Source organism: Crocodylus siamensis, chromosome 2 (genome assembly GCF_052110815.1).
Source record: "Crocodylus siamensis isolate JL-2025a chromosome 2, ASM5211081v1, whole genome shotgun sequence".
Classification (NCBI taxonomy): domain Eukaryota; kingdom Metazoa; phylum Chordata; order Crocodylia; family Crocodylidae; genus Crocodylus; species Crocodylus siamensis.
Window position 1 is genome coordinate 17,596,326 of NC_143396.1, and position 12,193 is coordinate 17,608,518.

At 37.1% G+C, this 12,193-nt stretch overlaps 1 protein-coding gene across 3 annotated transcripts in view; it reads right to left on the reverse strand.

The window, feature by feature from the left end:
• Positions 1-283: 283 nt before the first annotated feature.
• LETM1 (leucine zipper and EF-hand containing transmembrane protein 1) overlaps positions 284-12,193 on the reverse strand; it is a 62,263-nt gene continuing 50,353 nt past the window's right edge. For all 3 annotated transcript variants that reach the window (XM_090035404.1, XM_090035403.1, XM_090035405.1), the window contains 4 exons: positions 10,717-10,851; positions 10,081-10,271; positions 7,701-7,839; positions 284-5,808 (listed from right to left, as the gene is read on the reverse strand). In XM_090035404.1, coding sequence (XP_089891530.1) covers positions 5,659-5,808; positions 7,701-7,839; positions 10,081-10,271; positions 10,717-10,851 — 615 coding nt within the window. In that variant the 3' untranslated portion in view covers positions 284-5,658. The remainder of the gene's footprint in view (positions 5,809-7,700; positions 7,840-10,080; positions 10,272-10,716; positions 10,852-12,193) is intronic.

Below are 12,193 nucleotides of genomic sequence, written 5' to 3' on the forward strand. Positions count from 1 at the left end.
TGGTCTACACACAGCTTGATAACTTGATGACAATGATTTGCAAAGCAACACCTTTTGTTTTGAAATTAACTTTGTCCTGCATTATTGAAGTGAAGACAGTAAAATTCACATAGGTACCACAATTCCCTACATAACTGTCACTAGTTTAATAGTATTTGCATTTGTAAGTCTAATGTGAAAATAGGTAGTTTGTATTTCATTACCACTTATTTCTCTTCCAATAAAGACACAGGCAAATTTTAGTCATCTTCTGCTCAACCACAGACACAAGTGACAGCATTCAGCCAATCATATCCCTTTATTATTTTTTTCCTTTTAACCAGGTAAATGAGTCCATAAAACATTTTACAATTTTTCTTATGAACAGCACATCAATAAACTAGACAATTGTTTTAAATATATAATACAAATGTAGGCTATTACCTCATTTAAATTATAACTCCTATATATCAGTGCATATGTATAGGTAGAAACAATGGTGGATCCAGAGTTCAGTCTTTGGGGAGTCATGAAAGACATCTACCCTCACTGAAACCAAGTACACCTTTAGGTTGCTCATTGAGTTCAGTAACTCCCACACCTATGATTCTTCTGCAGACCATTTTACCATGTTACTTACATGGCAAGTTAATCCAAAAACTAACCTATAATCAAAATAAAAAGCCAAAGAACTAAATGGTGCTCACTTACAACAGTGTAAACAGAATTTGGCCCAGAATTTTTTCAAGTCTATATTTAATCTAACCACTCCAATTTTAAAGGAATCCTCAGATAGTGATTTTGTCATCTGTGGGGGCCCCCATTTAAAAGATATTTAATCACCCAGTGCCTAGTCAATGGGACTTAATGACCTAAATACCTTTGGGGAGCTGGGTCTTTGTGTCCATTTTGACAAGTTTCTGTAAACTGGAAAGATCTCTAGGGCAGCAATCGTCTTTTGGATTAGTACCTACCCACAATGGTACCTGGTCCTTTGCTGAAGCCTCCATACACTACTGCAATATAGGTTAGAAATATTAAGAACACAAGAACCCTAATGGATTTCACTGCCCCCGACTATCAGGACTTCTGTGACTCCCCTTGAAGGACAGGGTAAGAGACAATAAATAATCACAGCATTTACAGAAAAAGCCTTGATTTCATATACTGGCTACACAACTTATAAATCTGCCATAATAATCATTGCTACACAGAGAGATTATTTATAAAAACAGTATTAAAGAGAGTATTCATAATTTCCAAGTTTCTCAGGAAAAAAATGTTTAGTTAATTAATACAAATATTATATATGGAGCTATAACACCTTTTTTTTTTTTGCTTAAAGCGTTCTGCCTATGAAGCACTAATTAAGACCAAGCATGTGCAGATATATCTGCAAACTAAAAATCAATCCCTCTCAAGGGGGCTCCTTTTAGTTTGAAGTACATTCATTTTGACAGCAAAGTAATCAACTAATGAAGATGTACTTATAATAAAAAGCTAGATGGCTGCCAGATTTTTAACTACGATATGGTTGCGTTAGGAAAGAAAGGTTAGATCCTTTTCACCTCTCTCAGGCAGCAAAGCCCCATTTAAATGGGATTTTTGCAGAGGTAAGAAAACTGGGATTTTTAGATCTTTGTACTCTCCCTGCAGAAATAATTGCAAATCCTGGATCCACCATTTTTCAGTCCCATGCCTGGCAACGCATTTACATAGCAATAAATAAAACTTAGTAAACAAACTCAAAAAGTGTTACAAAAAAATGACAGATCTGGCATCAAGAGTACAAGAAGGCAGACAAAAGTTTCAATAAACTTCCAAAAGTTTTTTTTATTGCACAATAGCAGAGGATAAGTATTCACATAGCACAGGATGAGCTAAAGAGTCTTATATGGTGGGCTGAACTCAAAAACTGAATAAAGAAACCTTACTTACATAACACAAATTAAGGAGAAATTAATATGGGACCTTTAATATATCCAGTAATATAATATAATATATCCAGTAATTTTAAATAAATTAAAAAGGAGAAGAAATTTTTTTAAAATGCATAAAATATTTAAAGCTTAAAGTCACTATGGGATGTGTAGAAAAAGTTACAAGCAGCATTCTATGTTGTAAAAAAGAACTAGACCCTTGCAGAGCCTATGATCAAAGGTCCTGGTCTTTAAAGGCAATGCCTTATACTGAACGTAAATCTATTGAAGAGTCTCTATAAAGTTAGGCCTCTGGAACTTAGCTGGCAAGCAAACTTGCTTACACAGCATAAGTGACAAAACGCAATTCTTGCCCAAGATCTGAGTAAAAGTGGGCTTTGGAGAAGACAAAGTCGACATACTTATCCAATTAACATGCTAATTATTTCAAAAGCAGTACTACTACTGTGCCTCTTTTGTTGGTCGAACTGGAATTTTTAGTAATTCAACAAGTCAAAGGTTCTTATGGCATTTTTACCTAATTAATTTCAAGTCAAATCAGACTGTTACCTGAATTTGGAACAGCCATTAAAAAAAAAGTTTTACTGCCATATAAATTTGCCAGCATAACATTAACAAACTTTCTTAAAAGTATTATCTATCGCCTCATTAAAAAAAATTACACTTCCCAGTTAAATACTAATTAAGAAATGTATTATGACCAATTGCTGTATACTGGGGAGTCAGTCATCACCACCTCCTGAACTACTCGTTAACTTCATTTTTGTTTTGTGTAGACAAAATAATAAAAACACCTGTCTGAAGCCTGCAACACCCTGTTTACCCAAGTAGTCTTAATGGAAGCTAGAAGACTACTCCTGGAATGGTTCTACGCTTGAGCCACTGACAACCCACTGATGACTACTAAATCTTTACCAAATCTGAAGAACTTGTGTAAATCCCACTGCCCCTATTTGCCCACTGTCTACATCACAAGGCAAATCTTTCCTGTTAACTATTCTAGGTCACAACTGATTTGCATTATTTACTTTAATACTAAATTGTAAAGCTTAACTGTGCTTGATTTATAATCTCTTTAGATAACAGGGGAACTTAACACAGTTTATATTCTTAAACATGCTGCTTTCAATAACCAGATTCAAAAATTCAAATACCTCAATATACCATGTTTAGACGAGTCTGCTACTTTAAATGTTAGCCATAAATGTATCCCAATGAATTTAATTAAGATGTTCTTTAAGAACATTCCATCAATTCCTTTACAGCTCCCTTCTCATTCATTCCACAAATATTTCAAATGAACAAAAGACATAACAAGAGCACAAGGGACACAGTGTTTAAAAGCCTTGATAAGTACAGCTCAGTCTGGAGTACTTTGCTGCCAATGTCAGTGAACAGCTATACAGTTCTCATACAGAATGCATTTTTCAGGGACCTTTCTGTATTTTAAATTTAATCAATTCAATGCATTTTACACACATTTGTGACACTGAAAAAGTCACCAGGCATTTTAGTTGAAAGGTGTCACACTTTCTGCCAATGAATACCACCTCTACAGAAGATAACGAAAACTTTCTGGTAAGACTATATTATAAAACTAGTAAGCTGCCATTTTTTAAAACCAAAGGCATTTTTACATATGTAAAAGTTAAACTAATCTAAAGCCTATACATATTTCTAATTTTTGTCAGTTGTATAATTGTTTTAAAACAATATAGTTAAAACAAAGTTTAACTATTACATTTTCCTCTTGGAAATTCTGACCTATAAGGTTATGGTCAAGTTAGAAATTCACACCTTGAAACCTAGTATGACTGAGCATTACCTTATAATAAAACAGATATGCCCATTAATTTAAATATACATTAAGAATTGGAGAGATCGTATTCATTTGAATTTCAATCTGTCTACAGGTAAAACAGAATTTACACAATAAAATACAACTGCAGTAGTTGTTAGAATCAGTCACATTATCCAATCCAAGCAGCTTTCTTTGCAAACTGCAGGAAATACAAGTTGTATAGCCATTAATTTCATATTTACCCCATTCCTAAAATTAGCTAATGAACTCTTGCTACAGAAGTGTACAAAGAATATTAAATGAATATAATGGTCCATGACACAAGCCATGAGAATGTCCAAACTATATTTTGCTCCACTAAATATCAAGGAGTTTTGAAAACATTTAGGTCATTCTAAATTCAAATCTAGCATAAAACAAAGAATTATGTGTAAATATGTTTGGGAGTCAAACATTTAGGAAAAAAATACATATTTTCTCAAATAACAAAAAGTAAAGACCCTTTTCTCCACCACCCTAACATACCTACTGTTAGCACCAAGCTTAAACAAACATTCATCTGATTACCTAGAAAAAAACTGAAAAAGATTGGTTTGTATAAAACATTGCAGTACTGGATTCACAACAGAAAGACTGTAGATCAAAGTTACAAATTTCATCTTTCATTTGCTATGGAGTATTTAAGAAAAAGGGGGGAAAATGTTGCCTAATCAAACACTGCAATATACTAGAATAAACTCTCACTATTTGAGTTTTAAATCTTCAGTTTAAAAATAAAGACATGTAGCAAATCCAGATCCATTAACTGCCAAAATTTAATTACATAATTATAGAAGCAGGTATATAAAACCAATCAATCAGAATGCAAACCATGTAATCAAAACACTGGTTTATACAAGACATCATTTGGTGATATCACAGAAAGCAAAGTCATGAGACGAACATTTTTATGTTCTTTGACTGTCACCTGGTTAGTTAGCAATTTTATACCTGAGATGAAAAAATCAAGAAGTAAAAAACTCATTACGTTGTACATGGAGTCCAAGCAAACAACAACAGCAGTTTTCATAACTGCAATTTGTAAAAAATATATGCAAAACGCCCATGATTGGCATTTTTCCCTTCTAATTACTTTACATTTAACTATTTATATGCACACGATATAATTTACTGTCTGTGTCAAAACAGGGTTTGAAAATATTTTAAAGGCTCCTGTGTCCTCAATGGTTTAACAATCCAAGTGGAATTTTGAATAGAATTAGCAACTCCCACTTTTCAGTCGTATGAAGCAGAAGGCACATTAAAAAAAAGAAAATCTTCTGGGGAGCTTTCAGTACTACAAAAAAAACAATCTTTCCCTTCAAGCACTGAAGAAAAGAGTTACTTTAACCATTCTCCATCTATAAGGCTACAGCAGAGCTGATCCTAAGTTCCAATACAATTAAATAATCTTAACAGTGACTATTGAGGCAACTGTGCCTTCAGCTGAATGTCAAGGACAAATTACTATTATGCTGTGCAAAAAGCTAAGAGAATGCAGAACAGAATTGGGCCCCATTTAATGATGCAGGGAAATAAAGGAGAAACATTATTCCATGATAGAGTCACTGTTTGTTTCATATTACTGCTTTGCAAACTATTGAGTTCAATGAATCACTATCGCACAGAAATGGAGTACAAATAGAGGATTCCATAGGAAGAACACTGTATTAAAGTGTTCCTTTAGTTTTCATCTTCTTGGAATGATAAATCATTTCCTTGATAACAGACGTTTCATTCCGTATTCCAGAAAACATCTTTGATTTGCCACTAAAATCACCTCAAAAGCAATAACATTTTTCTTAATCACAAAAGGTAAACTGATAAATATGTAGGCAACAGACAACAGAAGATAGAAACTGTTCAATTAAAATGAGACTAAGCTTCAGATTCTGAAACTTAATTCTTTACTTCCACAGCTTCTTTCTCAAGCTTCTCTTTTGTCTTCTCCTTTTCTTCTACTTTCTCTTCTTTCTGAAGCAGTGCCACAATCTCAGCAACCTGACTGGTTGAAATATCGATATCTTCTTTGTCAATCAGTTCTACTACCTACAAAAAAATTAAGTTGAGAACGCATTAGTTTAAAATCCTAACCTATAAATGCCATCTCAGCTATAACTAGGGGGGGTATATTATGTAATTCTCATATGCTTAAGCAAAACACCAGAGCTTTTCTACTAGCAGTGTTGTACTAAAGAATTCAGACTCAAAATACATTTTCTTAAAAATTCAATGCCCACAATGACTTTTCAGTGACTCCGGTGGTTGTAGATCTCAGTCCAATTCTTGGATAATTGACAGGCTAACAAAGTGCACAGAACAGCCCTGTGCTAGCGGCTGTCTGCTTGCCCCAGCGCAGGGCTCTCCTTGCTCTGGCACCTACATCCCCTCATCCCAAGCTGCCAGTACTGCAGGACCTGGGACACAGACAGCTGGAGATCAGGGATGTCTCCATGTGAGCCCAGGTGATAGGAACCTTGTATGTGGGCAGTCTGACCACCACTTCCTGCTCTATGCTTTGAACATCTGGGCAGGCTCACTGCTCACTTGCTGCATGACTGCAATCTGATGAATTTTATCCCAGACACCAAAAATCATGTTTCCTGACATGCATGTGTTGCGTGACAGGATGTACAATTTTTGAGAACCAGGACAAAAGATCACAGACATGAGGGAAAGTTCTATTTCGATAAATAGAAATGACTGAATCCAATAGCAGCTCAAAGACACGGTGATAGAGCTAAATTAACAAGCTTAGAAAAAAAACTGACTTTTCTGAAGAGGAAAAATATGATTCATCAAGACAAATGCTCTGTCACTGTACAGAGTAGGAAAGCAACTTTCAAGTGAGCCAGCCTGCTAGTTCAGCATATTTTCATTTCATTCCTAGATCTACTGTGTAGTGTGGAAGAAACATAGAGAGCAAAACAGTGGGAAGGTGGAAAATGGAACGTAGCAGCTGAAAGTAAACAGTGTTTACAATGCAACCTAAACTACTCAAAAATTCAGTCACTGAAAAGTGGGCAGTGTGCACTTCCCAAAAACTTCAGATAGCAGTGGGGGAGGGAAAGGGATTCAGATTAATCAGAAATCCTGGGGAAATGCATCTGGTGCTGCAACCCTCTTAGGCGCCACATGACGTGAGCTTCAGAACTGGAAAGATTCTGTGACTCCATAACAGAGGAACTGAAGGGGCAGCTGCTTATAAATAATATATCTGATGGCACAATACACTCCAGGATTAGGTAAATGTTAGATAGAAGGAAGCTTCTGTCCAGTAAATATGTAGGCCTGAGTATTTCACTTGCATATAGTATACTGAAACGACACATTATGGTAGGGTTTTAGCTAAATATCAGTCTAAACTGTTTGCAACCATTAAAACCCACACAATTTCCCTAAAACAAAAGGGGACAAAAAATGTATACACACACACACGCCTGTCTTTTCCAATCCCCCACCCTCATCAGCTCAGTAAATACTGTTTTAATGCTGCAGGATATGAAAACACTGTTTATGTACATACATAATTTTTTAAATATCAAACATAAGGCTTGACTGGGAGCAACACCAAAGATGCCTGAGAACATATCATGTTCAGTGGATGAATGTAGGTCCCACAGGTGTGTTTGATACTGGGAAGAGAAACCTCTTGGGTTCAGGATGAAATGGATGCTTAAAGGAGGGGAGAGGAGGAGAATCAAATACATCCACCAAAATAGCAGCATTAATATACAGTACTTTGTTAACAGCACTCACATAGACCAAGCAGGTATATAATTTCCAATACTACAGGTTTTCAAATTCTAAACAGTTGCAAAATAAGATTCGGATACAAAAAATTATATGAAATGAAGTAAAGACTGCAGTGCCACTCAAGTCAACAATTCTGTATACAACTAAAACCAGCCTCATTTTATTAAGCTGTTCTACAAACTCACCTTAGCAACATCATCTATATCAATTTTACCATCCTTGTTTTCATCTAGTGCCACGGCAATATTAGTTAGTTTGCTCTCTGGAATCTTCTGGATTTGTCTCATCACACTGATAAGCTCACTGATACTGATGACATTCTCCCTAAAGGGAAAACACAATTTGTATATGGCAAACAGTTACTCTAAAGATGATAAAAGATAGAGTACTTCATACTGAAACCTGTCAATAGCACACAAGTTTACTGCTCAAACAGAATACAAAAAGGTAAAAATGAGTTAGGAACAGTAAGCAGTGGGGTCTTTACCTCCCCCAGATTCTCAGTCTTGAGGTTTCCATATGCTGTGTTGCACATACCATAGTATAGTAGAGTTGCCATACATGTCTGCATATGTACCTAATTCCCTTTGTCCTTCCTTATTCATCCAGGGTACATTAACCTTGCCTCAGTCACCCTACTGGACCTCAAAGGCTAGTCTAAAGACAATGGAAAAGTCCCTTTAACATATCCTGGGAAAGCAACAGTGGGAGTATTTGCTTGTAAGAGTGTGTACAGTGTCACTGCCCAGTTAAATCAGGCTTCACTTCTATACACTCTGAAGTAAGGTGCACTTTTACAAAGCTAAAGAGTTGAACTTCATGCTGTAGTTAGGCAGATTTAAAAAAAGTCTGTCCCCATTTCTGGGTCATCTTAGTGACATGATGGAACTATTTCTCTACCTTCTGTAGGCTGCAGCTTCTGCATGCCCCACATGTGTTTACATCTCCCAGAACACGTCAACTAGATATGGAGAAGATAAGACCAACAATCCTTTATTACAAAGGACTTCATTGGTATTGTCCTAACTTCACTCTTGCCTCTGGCCTCAGACTGACTCTTTTCAGACCAAAAGTGGGAACTGTACCTCAGATCTGCCACTAAACCATCCTGAACTTCTGCTGATTTTGCAGCTGTTCTAATAATGATATGGCAATGACTGCACCAAGCAGGTTTAAATGGTAAAACAAAAACTTGAACAGAAAAGAAGGTGGGGAGAAAGACAAAGCATAATCAGTATATAAAGCTTGATCACTTCCCTCAGTCTACTTAAGTATCATACATCTGGTAATTACCTGGTGAGACATAACAGCTAGTGACCTAAGCTTTTTCATGCAATAGGCTGAAAATTGCACTGAGAAAAATGACACTCTCCAGACCCAGAAGCAGGTTGCGAGAATGTTCCACTAACCCACCACCATTCAGGACAAATCCAAGCTAACGTGTATAAATTGAGACATAAAGCTCCGAGTCAGATTCCTACTTAAGGTGGTACTGGGTTACTTAAGTTGCTCTAAAGCCAAAAGACCACCGGTAACTGCCAATAAATGAAGGTCAACCCATTTACCCTGTCATGCAAACAATACATATAAAGATCTCAAACACATGAGGGCTATGCAAAATTTCAGCAGCCGTTTCATTTCAGAGGTGTTTTGGGCTGTTTTGGCATCCGAAACACCAAATCTGAATAAAAAAGGAAGGCTCAGAAACATCTCCAAAACAAAACGAGGCATCTAAAACATTTCAGAAATGTTTCGGAAAATTTCAGAGTTTTGGAGCCAGCTGTCCGCATAGATGCAGAGAAGTGCAAGCGGGCAGCAGCAGTGAGGAGACCCCGGTGTGGATCTCTGCTCCCTGCAGATCCAGGTCGCACGGCAGGGTCCAGCACTGCCCTGATGTGTGACCTGGCTCCACAGGAAGCAAAAATCTGGGGCTGCATGGGACGAGCAGCGGTGGTGAGGAGTCCCTGGCATGGATCTCTGCTCCCTGTAGAGCCAGGTCACATGGCAGGGACCAGCACTGCTCTCATCAGGGCAGCACAGGGCGGGCAGTGGCGGCAAGGAGACCCCCGGCGCGGATCATTGCTTCTTGCAGAGCTGAGTCACGCGGCAAGGACCAGCAGGCTTGCTCACCGCGCTGCACTGCTTCTCTGCCCTGCAACACAGCATGACAGGGATCAGAGATCTGCACAGGGTTTCCTCACCTACACACACCTCCAAACCCACTTGTTTAGAGGAATTTCTACAAATGCAAGGAGTATAATGTGGCCTTCATTAAGGACAGGACATGCAACAAGTAAAACACCCATAGGACCCCATTTGACTTCTCTGCTGGGTCAGCAGAGAAAAGGGGAAACCATCTTATTTATCCACTAATCAGCTTGGAAATGAAAATCATTGTGATACAGAGATGAAACCTACAATGCCATTTTTGTCCTTTCTTTCAGAAAAGAGCTGTACTTAAAAGTGTTGAATAATTTTCAATTATTTTCAATCAATTTTCTCTAAACCAAGTTAAGGCAAAAATTCAAGTTCCACACTATGTGCAAGAGCTGATCAGTCACTTACCCAATAGGTGGGGTAGCACCACCATTCAGCTGTCCATCAACTGCCTTTTTGTCTTGCTCCAACTCACTAATAATTTTGTCCATCTGACCAATCATTCGGTTCACCTTTATGGTCAATCTCTTGCTTGCCTTAGATTCTTCCACTACTTCCTCTTGTCCAGTCTTAGACAGCTCCTTTATCTCTAGCAAATCCTGAAAGATTTTAAAGCAAAAAAGAGCTTTCAGGATGAACTACATTTGATACTACAGTCCCACAGAAAAACACTTCAAGACAAAAGTTCTGTGCAAATCAATAGCAGAGTTACTGCCATCATCACACCTATGAACAGTGGAAACAATGAAATATAGTGGAACTCGAATGAAGATTAATTTGAGAAATATCCCCAAGTGTTGCTACTTTGTCACATGCATTAGTTTTATGAATTCTTCACAATTTTCACGCTTATTCATCCATCCATCACAACCTTTTGACTATACAAACAAGGTGAGGATCTGATGCTTCTCGCATGGTAGAATAAAGTGCACTCGCTGAGCCACTGAGGCCTTATATGTTTTATGTTATGCAGTCTAACATCAGTTATTGTATGACTGCACAGATAAAACAACTGCACAAGCACCTTAGCTGCCCCATTTTTACCTCACAATATTCCTGAACATCACCCTTCAGCTCCTCAAGCTCCTCCTTTTCCTTTGTTAGAGGTTTCTTCTGATCTTGCAGTTTGGTACAAGCATCACTCAGCGCGTCAATCTCTTCCTTGGTTATCTCCTCACCCTAAAATATGCAAATGAGCAAGGGGGGCGGGAAAAAAAAGAGAGACATTTGTTTTTTCTTCCAGGAATATCTAAAAGATTTCAGTCTGTGTAATACAGACTGATATTTTGAGACCCCATGGTTGATGGAAATGATAAAACTGTCAATAAGGATTTTTGGATTTCAAAAGGTAGTTTCATGTACTACAGCTGCCCTTTAGCCCTTCTGGCAAATTGCAATTCTTGTGATCAATGCCCTCATATTTAAAAAGTTTCTCTTCTTCCTGTTGCTATGGAAATACACCCACACAGAGAAGAGGAAAGAACAGACTACAAATAGTCACTTTTAGTGTCCAATGTTAAAGTTTTCCAAAAGTTAATTTTTTTCATCTAATTTAGCAACCTTCAGTAATACTCATCAGTAATACTCATAAAAATGCTGGGTAACATTTTAGTAAATTTTGTAATTTATAAATTGGTCTTTTGCTATGCCTGCAGCAAGCCTTGACAGAAAAAAAAAAGTTTTATAGGGATAACTAAATGTTACATGAACTATATGTAATATTTGGCCCCAAAATAGCAAAAAAAAGTAAAAAACATGTTACATGATTATTTGTGATTTGTTGTGGCTCTAGTAGCTTATCTGATGAAAAGGGATTTTGCTTGGTTAATAACAGGGAAATTTGACTTCTGTTTCATAAACTCCCTTTTCCCAGTTGTCTAATAAACTAACATTAAGCACAGGTATTAGCTATCACTGCAAGAGCATATTACTGACCATTGTTCGTGAAGGCATTTGCTAACAAACAGAACAAAAGAATTGACATCTTTTCATCCAAAAATCTCAGAGATCTGACTGTAATCTTTGCTTTTGCCATCAAAGTGACAGGAGTTAGATCATCAGAGCTGCAATTTTCAACCCAGCAAGCAAGGGAGCCATCAACCACTAATGTATCAAAAGCAGTTGATGGTCCACTGAATACCTTATTCCACATATTTGCTATCAGGAGAGGAGAGGAAGAGGGAATCACATTTGAAAGAGTTTAACACCTTGTATCCACATATTAAATTAAATAGTGTGCTTTCAAGTATTTTGTAAACCAACAAGTTAAAAACAGTTACACCATTGTTTATACAACTCGTGCTATATGAAAGACCATGCGTCTCATGTTTTCAAGAAATGACCAGAGAACAACTCACAAAACACAAAGTATTCAGTCCCATTTTCATGTCCGAAATGAAATTTCAGTATTCTATTAAATATCCAGGTATCAACTTCCCTACACCATTTCAATACACTGTATCTAAATACAAACTGAAGGCAAAACAGAGAACGGTCATTTAGCACACTCACCTCACATCAT